The 15,007-nt window shown below is 38.2% G+C and overlaps 1 protein-coding gene across 1 annotated transcript in view; it reads right to left on the bottom strand.

Annotated features, from left to right (window-relative positions):
* The window catches only part of sdk2b (sidekick cell adhesion molecule 2b), a 699,987-nt gene that overhangs the window by 111,900 nt on the left and 573,080 nt on the right, over positions 1-15,007 (bottom strand). Inside the window, 4 exon segments of the mRNA XM_052032768.1 lie at positions 2,915-3,040; positions 5,302-5,463; positions 6,473-6,610; positions 13,153-13,339. Of these exon segments, the coding sequence (XP_051888728.1) occupies positions 2,915-3,040; positions 5,302-5,463; positions 6,473-6,610; positions 13,153-13,339 (613 nt within the window).

Below are 15,007 nucleotides of genomic sequence, written 5' to 3'. Positions count from 1 at the left end.
TTCCTGTTCCTTGCTGTTTCTTAGCTTCATTCTTAGCTTTATTTGATTTCCTGTACTATGATCCTTCCTCTCTACTGCCTTTAACCCAGTCCTGAACATCAGGGCTACTTCACCCTTTTTTTTGTTTTGCTTATCTCTTCTAAAAAAAATAAGTATTCTGAAAGATTTAGTTCCCATTCCTGTTCACTTCACAACCTTGCCTCTGTTTGTATGCATTTATTTCTAATTATGTTTTTGCTTTACATATTTTTGTGAATGCTACATTCATTCAGATATAGAGCCTTCAATTTTGTCTTTTTACCATTTTTCCTTGCTCTGACTTGAATTAAAGGTAGAATTATACTTGGATTGCACTTTCATTTTCAGACAGACTCCACTCGTCATTATTCATTTTGTACCTTCTATCATTGTTTTGTCCGTTTTCTTTAATTTTCTAAATTTACCTTTACCAGAACCCACCCTTTTCCCCATTCCCTGCAACATTTTAGTTTGAAGTCTTATCTCTGGTTAATCAACTTGCATTATCACTAATCCCAGCCTGATTCAAGTGATGCTTGTCCTAACAGAACATCTCTCTCTTTGCCCTTGCTGGTGCCTGTAACCATAAATTGACATCTATTTCTGCTTTACCATTCTCTGAGCTATGCATTCAACTCTTATTAATCCCATGCCAATTTATACATAGCTCAAGGCATAATCCAGGCATTTTCATCTTTGTGGCTTTGGCTTTTAACTTGGAGCCTTGCTGCTCACATTCTTTCAGCAGGACTTCCTTCTTTGTGTTGTCTCTGTCACTGATTGCTCCATGAACCAAACAACTGGATCTTTCCCCTCCCACTGCAATTTCCTCTCCAGCCCCAAGGAAATGTCCTTAACCCCGGCACTTGGCAGGCAACACAGCTTTCAGGATTACGTCTGCAGCTACAGAGAATAGTATTTATCCTGTTAACTATACTGACGCCTGCTACCACCTCAATCCTTCACTTTGAATAGCTCCCCACACCAGTGGTGTGGCCAATTTGCTCATCCACTCTGCAGTCTCGGTCTCATCCTCACAGAACCTGACAGGGGGTCCACCAGTGTTACCCTCTGGACCTTGACTGCTGCCTCATTTGTTGCCCTTCATCCCAATTGTTTCCATCAATTCCTGCATATGACACAACACCTCACTTGCCTTGTCATGTCTAACTTAAAATCATCTCTTTATTTAATTTAGTAAGTTGAAGTGGAATCAAGAAGTGGATATGACACTGACAAAGTCACTTTGATAAAATCAGAACACACAAAGGGAGGTAAACAGTGAGAGTGTGTAAATCATTCTTTCATTTTAAAGATAAAAAAAACTGTGAGGTGTATGAAAATATGTGAGGCATGCAGTGTGGATGGAGAGAGTGGAATAAACAAGATGCATGTGACTTAGCAGTTCTCCATGCCTCCTAGTGTTTCAATATAATACCAGCACTTCATGCAGTTAAAATAAGAACCCACACATACATTATAATTATACCTACAGCTACACAGGAGGAGGCCATTTGGCTCATTGGTTTCATGCCAGTTCCCAGTGAAGCAATCCCATTGGTCCCATTCCGCCTCTCCTTATTTCCACTTACCCCCTGCAACTTATTCTCTCTCACAGCTGTCCATTAACTCACCTTTGTCATTAACCTACGCTAAGGACAATGTACAGTGGCCGATTAACTGAGCAGCATGTTGTGGGAGGGAACCGGAGCACCCAGAAGAAACCCGCACAGTGACAGGGTGAAAGTGCAAACACCTCATGGACAGCACCCAAGGTTAGGATGAATCCAGGTCCCTGATGCTGTAATGACCTGCTCTGATTAAAGGTCCTCGGACATGAAACATTTACTCAGTTTTTCTTTCCACAGACGATGCCTAAGAAGCTAATTATTTCTTGCATTTTCTGTATTTATTTCATATGTATCAGCAATTACAGAGTGTGTCCTCTTCTGAAATTTGGTTCTATTGAGTATAACTTATGGCCCCAGCCACAGTTCTATGTTTAGTGCGTGACATGGAGGATAAATTTCTATGCACCTTTTAAGGATTTTGTTAAGCAGCACTCAAGGCAATTCTTCCCTATGATGTAAACATACTTGGTCCCAGTCCTAATCTGTGAAGGATTTAAATGGTGAAAAGGTTTTGAAAACTATTTAGGGTGAGTTTTCTCAGCTTGTTTACCATATCTAAAGCAAGAAAAATTATTTAAGTTAATTTATGGGATTTCTGACAAAGTTTAGATTAATGTTGCTCATGGTAAGATTAGATTCAAGATATAAACTCTTTCCATGTCCAGTTATTTTATCAGCATTACGGATCTGTACTTTATTTGTAATATGTTTTTTAAAAATCTTTTTAACATTTGTTTTTGATTGCTCTGTTTAATACTGCCCCAGTGTAATAACAATATTGAAAAATTAAGTGGTAGGGGTAATTTATGTAACTGAAAGATTGAAAAAAAACAACATAGAAACAAGATGGAAACATTCCTGGAAAATTTAATTAAACAAGTACTTAAAAACAGATGTTGGCTTAGTTAGTGCAACACTGTTAACCCTTTAAAAACTTTAATACTCTTTCTATAAAATAAAGAATCTTGCATCCATAAATGTACTTAATATTGAGATTTGTATGTCATTGATAACCTTTTGTTTGATTTTTCTGGATTTATTTAAAACCATTTGCTGTAACACTTTGCCTGGATGCTAAATTGGTCACAAGGAATTAAAATATGGAACTCTGGAAATGTAGAGTAATAAATCTTATACATGTACCTCAATGCTAACTCTTTTAGACATGAAATCAGAAACATTATTTCCGAAATATTTAGTTGCAGATCTCAATCATGTCATTGAGGTGAATGGCTGTAAATGTTTTGATCAGTCATACTTCTCACCTGATGGTCTGGCCTCAATGACATATCGACTGATGGGTGCCTTTCCAGAGTCTCCACTGGACCAATGAATAGTAATGACGGATCCATACCTGTAGATCAATGGCTCACCTGGGGGGCCTGGAGAACCTGAGAGAAAGGAAACACTTGCATGAAGAAACACATTGCATGTAATAATGCCTCTCCCAAACTCCAGACACCCCAAAGAAGTCAAGCATTTTTTTTAAAGTGTGGCCACTGTTACAATGTGGGAAAAAATGTGGCAACCAAGTTATATTTGGTAAGGTCGCATATGTGGCACTGAGCTTGACATTTGTTTTTGAAGGATGTCAGTTGAGTGATAAATGTTGGCTATTCAATTGTACAATTCAACTTATGTTGTGGGTTTTCATATGTCAACTCACTTTCTTTGGGAAAAGGCGACAATAGGACAAAATGAGCAACTTAGGAAGAAAAGCATGTCCTCCTCGAAGCCCACAAAGTTCTCCATCTCTCTTTATATGAAGCTTTGTGATCCAGTTCAGCTTAATCAATTGCGGCAAGATTATTTCAAATATCCTCACAACAGGAAGGATGTGGAAGCCATAGGAAGGGTGCAGAGGAGATTTACAAGGATGTTGCCTGGATTAGGGAGCATGCCTTATGAAAACAGGTTGAGTGAACTTGGCCTTTTCTCCTTGGAACAATGGAGGATGAGGGATGACCTGACAGAGGTGTAGAAGATGATGAGAGGTATTGATCATGTGGATAGTCAGAGGCTTTTTCCCAGGGCTGAAATGGTTGCCACAAGAGGACACAGGTTTAAGGTACTGGGGAGTAGGTATAGACGAGATGTCAGGGGTAAGTTTTTTACTCAGAGAGTGGTGACTGCGTGGAATGGTCTGCTGGCAACGATGGTGGAGGTGGCTACGATAGGGTCTTTTAAGAGACTTTTGGATAGGTACATGGAGCTTAGAAAAATAGAGGGCTATGGGTAAGCTTAGTAATTTCTAAGGTCAGGACATATTTGGCACAGCTTTTTGGGCTGAAGGGCCTGAATTGTGCTGTAGGTTTTCTATGTTTCTAAACAGGTACACTGCAAATCTTGAAGGCAGTGCATTGTTCCTCCTTATTCAGTAAGGCCTCTGCATAAAAGTGAACCGCTCCATTCTACCTCTGCCCTCTGGTCCACTTCCTATCCCTTGTTCCAATTTAGCTAATTTCAATGCAATTGACACATATCCATTAAAGATCCACCTCCACTCATACTTCATCTTAGATGTTCCTCAAAGTTGCAATATTAGATCTATTCCCACTAAATATTATCAATTGGTGGCATTATTTACATGCATGCTGACAACACCAAGATGAACATTTCTGTAGCCAGGCTTATCTGTTCATCAGCTATATATTTATTCAAGTCTTATCATCAAGTTTTGATAAGTTGCTTCTTTCAAATTTGCATTGCAAATAGATTTCCAATAAAATTCTAGACTTTAATCTCTGATTGTATCCACCTCTCTAGCTGCGCTTTTATACTCAGCATCTTTATGTGTTGAGATTCACATTCACAGTTCTTGGAAACTGCTAATTTTCACCTCTCCAACAAATTTAATTCAATACCATCTCACTCCTACAGGTGTTGACACTTCTATGATTTTTCCATTGCCACTTGGACATGATAAATCCAAATTGTTTTCAGAAGCTTCCAAGACTCTAGAAACTTTTAGAAACGTCCGAAACTCCATTGCCAAAATCCTCTCCTTCAGTGTCCTATGCCCTTTCATTAAAGAAAAACCTGAGCTAATTGACCCTCTGAAGGCCATATTTAATGTTTTTGTCCTTCTCAGGAATTCTTTTGATACATGGCAACCATTGTTGCTGTAAACATTGCAAACTCAGGGGATAAACAGCAAATTGCTTTTCACGCTGCTATTTTTCCAGACACAGGGCATCAATTTATAGCTGTTTTTAACAAGGCACTAAAGAAATATATATTATGTTAAGTCACAGGAGTCCCCTTTGAGCAGACTTGCCTGAGGAACTATAAGCTCCAAAAGAAGAATTCAGTTGAGTTTGCTTTATCATTTGGTGTTGAGGTGTCATGGAAAACTGGGCTCATGACAGAAACTGAGCAAGAAATGCTTCATACGTAATGTAACAGATGCAACTGAAAACATTTTAAATGGTAAAAACAAAGGTGAGAAATTTGTTTTTGATCACCAGCATTAAACAGATGTGAGAAGCTGCTGCTTGTATCCACTTCCTGATACTTGGTTCCACCATAATCGATGGAAGGGAATGTCAAGAGGTGAGAATCACTGACAACCAATACCCTCACATCTGTTTATCATTTGCAACCAAGGAGGAATTTCTCCCCCTCAGATTTAGAAAGAAACAGATCTAATTACCTTCCCCTGGTCCAGTGGTGATATTTGCCTCAATTTCTGGTCCATATGTGAAAGTTTTAGCTTTGATTCGGTAAGCATAAGTCACACCGTCTGACAGGTCTTTTATTTTCATCCATCGGGGACTGTTTCCCTTCACATCCACAGTCACAATCTTACTCACACCTGTATAGTGAGAGAATTACTGAAACTGACTCAGCCAGCCAACAACACAGTGAGGACAGCGAACACAGATTTCAGATTAATTATAATAAAAGATGAACAATTAAATTAGGCAAAATCACTTTGAAATAAAAATCAATAAATCTGAAAACAGTGGCATGCAGCATTTTGTGTCATTCTTGTTGATTCTTTTCCCTCTTCTTTTGAAGATGGACTTTTTGATTGGGAGTACCAATGGATAAGGGCGCCCTGTGGAATCCTTGTTAAATGACCATTCATCACAATTAACTCCGCGTTAATATAGAGGTGCAAATCACCCCACTGGATTCCTAAGTCTATCTGTTTACCTCTTTCAATTTTCTCTTTCTTTGTAATTACTGTTTTTATCAGTTTTGTTTACTTCTGCATCTTTTTCTTCTTTCCTTGTTTTTCATACTTAAATGTCTTTAATACCAAGGATTCTGTTTTTCCTATAATATTTCTATTGTTCATTGTTGATGAATTTGCTGCTCTAATTCCCCACAGCAAGACTAAATAGATGTAAAAGACAGCTTGGTAGCGTCTTCAGATATTCATTGATTTTGTTTTCCACAAGGTAGGTTTGTTTTACAGTAACTTAGCTTTCTACATAATTCTGTAGGAGTAAAATAATTCAGTTCAGAATACCTCAAAGCTCCATTAACCTTGGTTCAATTCTAAACTCCAGTCCTGTCTGTCTAGATTTTGCACATTCTCCCTGTGACCACATGGGTTTCCTCTGGGTGCTCTGGGTTCCTCCCGTATCCCAGAACCAGATTGGTAGGTTAATTGGCCACTGTAAATTTCCTCTAGTGTGCAGATGAGTGGTAGAATCTGTGGGGAAATGATGGGAGTGTGGGGAATGTAAAATAGGTTCAGATAGCATTAGTGTAAAAATAGATGTTTGATGGTTGGTACAGACTTGGTGGGCTGAAGGGCCTGTTTCCCCGTTGTATCGATGATTCCATGGGAAGTGAAAACTTTAAATGCTTACCATCAACAGGTGTGCAGGGCTCATAAACTAGTTGATATCCTTCAATTATTCCATTTGGAAATTTTGGTGCTCCCCAGGACACATTCACAGAGGTTGTTGTCAGTTCACTGAATCGGATGTAGCTTGGAGCACTTGGAGCTGTTTGTGGAAAAATGAAACTGCTGATCAGTTATGATCTGTATTCACAATGAGATGCTGGGTAAATGAGACCTTTTAAGATTACACTGTTAGTGTTTAATTTTTAATACTTTCTATTCTTATTTGTGACCCTTCAAGGCACTGCCACATCCCAACAGAAAGTCAAGAATAAGTGCAGCAATCAGGTGAAACACAAGAGAAGCTGGAATGACATTGAGGAGAGGAGGGAAAGGGAAAACACTGAGAATATATGTGCAAATCTTACTTCCTGTTGTTTTGTTTTTGTCCTACATTTGTGCAAATGCAAACTCCATATTTATCACAGAAACTGGCCATGTAAACTTGGCATGCTGCAATTACATTTGCCAGCCAGTATGCAGAGAAACACTTCAGCTTTAATTAACTTATCTTCCCTTCTGTCACTGCAGCAGCTTGGGCACATAATCCAGTCTTACATTGAGGAATTACTGTATATCAAATGGGAGCAAGGAACTGCTTGCTTGGTCAAATATACATATTGAATCCCTTGTACCATAGACATCATTTACCCTCGACCGATGACATAAAACATAGATTATTTTCTCATTGTTATTTTTGAGATCTTGCGATACATAAATTAACTGCTAAACTTCCAACATTACAACAGTTCCTAAAGCATCTCCGTGATATCCCATGATGTGAAAGTTGCAAAGTAAGTGAATTTCTGATTACTTTTAATTTTGTAATTTCTAAAATCTCATTTCTCTGCTTTTCTGGCAAATATTTTCCATAACTACAAAGGATCCTTTAGCCAGCTGGTCTGTATGAACTCTTGCAGTTTGTAGAGAAGAGCAGACACTTCAGAGCACCAGAAGACAAAGAAGATTTGTCTTGAAAAATTATCATTCTGAAACTTTTGCCAGCACTTTATATTATTAAATACCAAGTGAATTTTATTATGTGCCAAATAATATCTGAGACACAGCTAGCTTTTTTCTTGAAAGGGTTGTAGACTCTAAACCACACAACACATGCTCTATCTGCAGAGCAATATCTAAGTAATGATGTACAGATTTTGCCAGTAAAATTCTGAATGCTTTCACTCTGTGGTTTCTTTTGAGCACACCATTATATTTAATAAAAGTGAAAATATAGTGTTGCTGTAGTTTCAATATAATTCAAGCTTCCAATTTCACCTTGACACCAATTATTCAATTAAATAAATATTTGACAGGAAATAAGCACTGCAATAAAGGAGCCCTGAGTTCTCCTCCGTATTCTTTCTCTTGAGTTGGAGAAAGACTTGATATCGACCTATCCACCTCTTTTGCTCACACAACAATGTTGCAGTACATTTCAAAAAAATCTATACTGTAATGGCATGTAGTTTGCAGGACAAACTTCACATACTCTACAAATACATGTTGTCTCACTGTTTTGTGATGAGATTGTGCTGGTTGGCAGTTTGTAGAGAATCACAGGTCTAGATGCACTATGTTTGTGTCAACTCATTGCAGACTTCTTGTCTACTCACTGCAATGTAGAAGTATGGAGAGCACTAATGGTCAGATGTGAGAACATCTGGCCACTCCTTGTGCCCCTAAGCTCTGTAGTAGAGTCATGGGTGGTTCCATAGGGTACTGAATCAAGAGCCGCATACATTTGTACACAGCTCCTTTAACTTTATGCCAGCTGTAGCTGGCACTTCAAGCATGGTCCCATTCATTTTAGTGAGGCCACTGACCTTCATTAAAGAAAAGCAGATGAAGAAAAGTGATAGTTTTTTTTCTTTATCTTGATTAATATCAATGTTTTCAAATAATTTACCTATCAAATATGCCTAAACAAACGTATTATTTATTAAGTCTTATAATTTCTTAAACATTTTTCAACTGTTCTAAATGTCTCTGATTATCATAGGACAAAAGGCAAAAGTGAGGGGTGAATCAGGTTGAGCACGATGTGGCTCACTGTTTACATGGGGCACCAAAGAGGGTGCAACATTCATCATCAAAGGACTAAGAAAGAATGCCATTCACTATGAAGTCTACTTGGTTATTGAAGTTGAACCTATCATTTTTTTCCCCACACAAAGGCCCTTTTTATGAGGTTCACTTCTGCGCCAGGCCTCTGATAAAACCTGTTTTTTATGGTTTGCTTGCTAATAGCAAGCTCATAAAGATACTTTTACAATCGTATTATTATATGGATCTTCAAAGTACCTTCATATAAGACAGAGGTTGACAGTAATATTATACATTATTAATATAACAACCAGAATACCCTGAAAGCTCAGGTTGTGTTTTTCCTGTTGCTGAACAACAAAGATGAGAAATGTCCAAACATTGATCCCTGTTCTGTGTTTACTTAACAGAAACGAAGATGATTTCTAACTTTGGATTCCATTGAGGAGACTGGAATTTCACAGGCTGTGAAAAATGATAGCATGTTGGATGCTACACAACCGTCCAGCGGAGCTCAACATTCTTAGATTCCCTGCATTGACAAAAATGATTTTAGGAAAAACAATTGAGATGCAACAGAAACCATGACAGAGTTGAAGTTGATGAAGGGATTTCTGGCAGTCTGAGTGAAGAGTTCGATTGTTTGTTTTGGCGGATGATGATACTGACATCTGCTCAGAGGTCAATGCAGAAACTTTTCTTAACCTTAAGGACTTGACAACATAAGCTGCAGTGGGTGTAGATGAAAACGTGCCAGAACAGGAAAGTCAGAGAAGACGATTCTGCACTCTGCATTGTGTGTGAATTTGTTGAGTCAAAGTAGAACAAAAATGTGAAAATTTTCTGTGTAGAAATAATGGAGGCTGAATCCTTCTGATATCCACCAAAAAGGCTCACACTTCTTCACAGAAATTACAAAGTTCTGGACATGTGAACGTTTCCTTTAATTGTTATTATAGTCCATCCACTTTTATTAGAAGACACTGCATAACATTCAGGCAAAGAATGGCTGTTACAATGCAGATCAGCCTTCATTATGTTGCTTTTGATACTTCCTGCTTGGAAGAAATTTTCCCCATGTCTAAGTTTGAGAGTTTGTCTCCAGCAGTAAAAAAAAGCTGGTTTATTTCCAGCAAAGAAACTAGATTCTAAATGCTAGGAAATATCTGCTAATATTCACTGGGCACAAGAAAAGAAAAAGTAGACAGGAGCACAAATTTATCTGGCGACTTCAGGAAGACTTCCATTGTTCAATAAATGATAGGCGGAACTACCATGAAGATAAACCTAAAGCTGAATATTGGCTCCTGAGCGATGCTGATTTAAAAACAGAAACTGCTGGAATTACTTACTAGGTCAGGCAGCATCAGCAGAGAAATTTCATCAGTCAGAAGCATTAACTCTTTCTTTCTCCATGGATGCTGCCTAACCTCTAGAGTATTCATGTCCTTCCATTTCACCTCTCCTGCATCTGCAGTATTTTGCTCTCGGTCTATGCTGGAATTTTCTTGATGTTCTTGTAAGGAGTAGCACAAGAGATGGACTCCAATCCTACAACCTTGGATTCAGCATAGGCATAAACTAGTTTATCCAATGAGATGGGAATGCTCGTCTGTATTCAATTGTGGGCCAAAGGGTTAATGCAGGACTACCTCCACCATTTTGATGGGGTCATGGAAATGGGTGATGCTGCACCTGCTGATAATGAGTGGGAGATTCATTACCCAAACAAACTGGGATCTAAAAACATTAGACTTTGATATTTTTTTAAAGTACAAAAGTGGCTGAGAAGGCTGAACAAAATAAGTTTGAAAGAAAATTTTAAAATATTTCTTGTGGTGTGAGGAAATTTACAGCTGCTCCTGGTCTGACAAAAATCACCTCCCCATCCTAATGCTTAAATTTCCAGGGCCCTTCTTCAGCACCATTTCTCTCCTTCTGTGCATCTGCTCCACTGGCATCTTTTATGGAGCTGCTGGATTTCCTGCCTCTTTTAATTGGCAGGATGCTCCAGTGCTGTGGATAAATGCATTCAAAAAATATATGTAATTTACTTGTTAATTAACTCAGGTCCTGGCTGTTTCTGAGCAAGCCATATTCGCTGCTAATAAGATTAGCAAACAGCCATTCCTCCCCTGCTGGATGAGTTGATGACTTCACTGCTTAACACTAATATAATCTTAACTTGTATGTCGATGCTGTTTAATCCTCTGTTAGTGCTTTGTTAGTTCATTACTGTTGCTGTTGTTGTTCACAGCCCAAATGTGTCTGAACCAGTTCTTAAATTTTGCAGTGCTGTACTTGGCTTACTTGTCCTGGGAGCGGTCCAGGGCTTGAATCTGTCACTCAGCAGATTGTGCAATATCAACCAAGAAGCCAACTCCTGGAGTCCAAATTGAAGCACTACCAGATTAATCCTACTTAGTATGTTGCAAATTTTAGTTCCATTTCCAAAAGCTCTGAAATTTTTGGGTGATTTTCACAAAAATATTGCACTTTCAAGTGAGTAAACTTTGTGATTTAAAAGCTTCAGTTTTTGCAGGAACCCTGTACTGTTAGTTTGGCAACAGTCTCAATTGATTGTACAGAGAGATTGCTGTCCTGTGAAGCTGAAGTTTTTGAAGACTGCATGAAAAGGCTAAGGCAGTGTCCTTAGATACAACTCTTCCTTTGCTAAATGAGTTGACTTGGGTACCGGTCCAAGATGCAGGCATACAAACCTCTTTGTTTCCTGTCTATCCTGAGGAATGACTAGATGGTTATTTATCTGGGAGAGTAAGAGGATGATGTTAAGGCCATTCCTGAACAAACCCTTGCCAGGTGAACTTGGCAAGGATCATTGATCAGGAACCACTGCTTATATTTGCACTTTCCCCAATTAGTTAAGATCAGTTAATGTAAGGATTTCAGGTGTGTAGCACTCAGCTCTACTTAAGGAAGGAAGGCAGAGTTTTTATTTCTTTTTCCATGCATGTGTACAGGATTGAATGGTTCCCAGAAAATCCCTGTTCATTGTTTTGGTGAAAAGCAGTCAAATCAAATAAATATAAACAGGATACCTGCAATTTTATACCATTTACTTCAGTAAATTGAATAGGAGCTGCAACTCATTTCAGTGAGAATAATAAGTAACTTTTGCATGAGGACATTTGTTCCGTTATGAACCAGTATTAAGATGCATAAATCATCTTTGTTTAAAAATCAGATTTATAAGGGGTAATTACATTTCCAACTTTCTTCTTCAACTAACTTCCTTCTGTTGTTTGATAATGAGTGCATTTATTTTGTGCAGAGATGCCCTTGAAGTGAACTTAAATGTTGGTCCAGAGTATATTTACCATTTATACTTAAATCTGGTTTGTTTTAACCCAATTTTCCACAGTCCTGGCAATGAGTAAAATTTTCAGTAGTTTTTCACCCAGATTAAGCAAAAATCAACAATGTACTCATGCAATAAATTCTGCCGAAGTTTACCAGGATAATTCCAGGGACAGAGACCACATTTGTGAGGGGGGACTTGAGATACTAAGATTGAGTGCAGAATCTAAAAGATCAAATGGCCATTTTTAAATGGTGACAACTTTTCACAAAATTGATGTGGAATTACTCTTTCTTCCAAAATGTGAGTTGGTGTTGAAGAGTTATTAATTTAAAATTATTACTGTGAGAAAGAAACAAAGTAAGAATAACTTTCTTTGCAGGGTGCATGAAATGTTTTGTCACTTAGGTAGAGATTGCTGCATATTTGAAATGAAAAGGAAGGGTAACACTTAAGCAGCAAATGATGCAAGGATCGCAAGAGAACAGAATGATGGGATTGTTCTCACAAAGAGGTAGTACAGATAGGATGGACTAACCCCTTCCTTTGTGCAGGGAATAATTTTGTTACTGAAAAATGACTTCAGAGACAGGTACAAATAGAAGAAAATAAATCAATGATGACTCGTAAAATTTGTAACTACAAATCCACATTTAAACCTTACAAATAAAAGAAAGATTTGCTTTTACATACTCACTTTCATTACCTCAATATTTTCCAAAAGACCTTTTGGTCAACAAAGTATGTTTGAAGTATAATCACTGCCATAATATAGGAAATTCAGTGGACAATCTGTGGGCAGAAAACTCCTACAAACACGAATGTATTAATTCCTGAGTAATTTGTTCAAGTAATACTGCTTGTGGCATAGATCTTGGTATAACAACCAAACTCTTCTTCAGAAATTGCTATGGGATCTTTACATCCAGCTGAGAGATGTCACCTTGATTCCCTCAGCCCTGTCCTAATGTGTCCACTAAGACATGTGCTCAAGTGTCTGGAATGGGACTTGAATGTACAACCTTTTGGCACAGAAGCAAGAACTTTGCCTGTGAATCTGAAAACCAATTACTTTGGATTGCGGACATAATCTGAACAGTTTAGGTTCTCCGTCAATTAACCAGTGCCTGTGGATCAGTGACCATTAGTAGACCTTTGTACGAGACTTTCAAACTATATTAATTTAAACATAATGTATACTTTAAAACAAAAACATAACATATCCTTTTATCTCCCAGACTATCCTATGAGTATTTCTTCAGCCATTGTACTACTCTCACCTGCCTGTTGTGTCCGACTCCTGATTGGTGTACTTCTAGGACCATCACCAGCAGCATTAAAGGCACTCACACTGATCAGGTAGGTGGTGTACCCGGTAAGGTTCTTCAGTTTAACATTGGTTTCAGGGAGGAAAAGTGTCTTCAATTTTTCTGTCTCATTCTGTCGCTGGAACTCCCAGTAATAAATCTGAAAGAAAACCCATAACTTTCAACTCTTTCAAATAGCTGTCTCCAAAATCATTATCCATGTGGAATTTAAACATTAAATTCAGATGTGTAATATAATAAACTAAACTGAAGATTGCTAAGCTTCCAGCCTGCATTAATATATTCTTGCCACGTGTTGCCTGGTAATCCTTTGAAAGCCGGTTCATATGACCAGTGGCCAGAGGTCAAGTGGACACTACTGTGGCACCCGAGCCTGGTATTTTGGATGGTTGGGAGGGAAGGTAGGGGTAGGGGTCAGTGGAATAACCAGGACTGGCAGTTTGGATGTTGGGGTGAGGGGAAATGAATTGGGACATTTCAATTTGGATGCACTTGAAATGAATACTGAATACTGTAATCCTCTAATCAAGAAAATGTGTGTGTAAGCCAGGGACAAGAGAATGAATGGAAACAACATCTCTGAGTACTTCTGTACTCCGACAGACATGAAACTCCAGATCAAAAAGTCTGAATATTTCACATGAATCACTCACCAAATGGAACACTGAAAACATCTTGTTAAAGAACCCGAGGCAAAATACACCAATGCTCGACTTTCATGAACACATCTTTCAGACATAATTAAATAAGTTCTGGTCATGAGACTTTAATACTTGTAAAAGAGCCAGTGTTTTTCAGCCATCTCACGAGTTATCATTGGATCCTGCACTGACCCTACAATTTAAAATTCTTTGTATTTCTCTTCCAGTGATTGTGAAGGCTGAGGACTGTGATGAACTTTGTAATTTGATTAAATGAGTTTCGAAAGGTGAAGGAATTGTTAGTATTTTGCTTTTTAAATATTCATTACACTATTTTAATGACTTAACCAAAATTCAGACATTTTGAATGTGCATTTACTTCTGGTTTACCTTTGCTGCTTCAGGAAATCTATCCACTGAGTTACTGAGGGATTAAGATCCATGATTTGATTTTCAGACTGTGAGTAACTTGACCTCATTCTCATGAGTGACAGAAGCACTACAATTTTCCTCAGTGGTTTCAGATTAAGGGAAGGAAAAATCACCTCTCATTATTTGTTAAGCACTGTGAAAATAAATTGACAGCATCAATGTGAAGCCTTTGCAACAAAATGACTCAGTGACACTTCCAATGCCTCCAGTAGTGCAATAATGAGGAACTGCTGCACTTCTGGTAAAGTGATGTTTTGGTTTGGGCTATAAGTTGTCTCCGAGTGTTAACTCTGAGGAGAGTGTCCTGATCAGCACAGATCCTGCATTCAACATCACTGAAACAGAATAACTGATCATTTATCTTAATTCTATCTGTGAAAATATTTTCTATGTTACAATATAAGAACATAAGAAATAGGAACAGGTGCAGGCCATTTGGCTCTTCAAACTTGCTCCACATTCAACAAGACTATGGCTGATCTTTTATCTCAAGCACCACATGCCTGCCCTTTGATTTCTCTAATACCCGGAAACCCACCAATCTGTTTTTACTGAGCCTCCACACGCCTCTAGGCTAGAGAATTTCAAAGATTTATTACTCTGAGTGAAGAAACTTTTTATTTCAGACTTAAATGATCTATCTGCTGGTTGGAATTACACCTAGCATATAGGAAGATGGTTGTAGTGGCTGGAGGTTCTTTATGTCAACCACAGGACATCTCTGCAGGAGTTCC

This window comes from Pristis pectinata, chromosome 18, assembly GCF_009764475.1.
Source record: "Pristis pectinata isolate sPriPec2 chromosome 18, sPriPec2.1.pri, whole genome shotgun sequence".
NCBI lineage: Eukaryota > Metazoa > Chordata > Chondrichthyes > Rhinopristiformes > Pristidae > Pristis > Pristis pectinata.
This window is presented reverse-complemented; position numbering and strand designations above follow the sequence as displayed.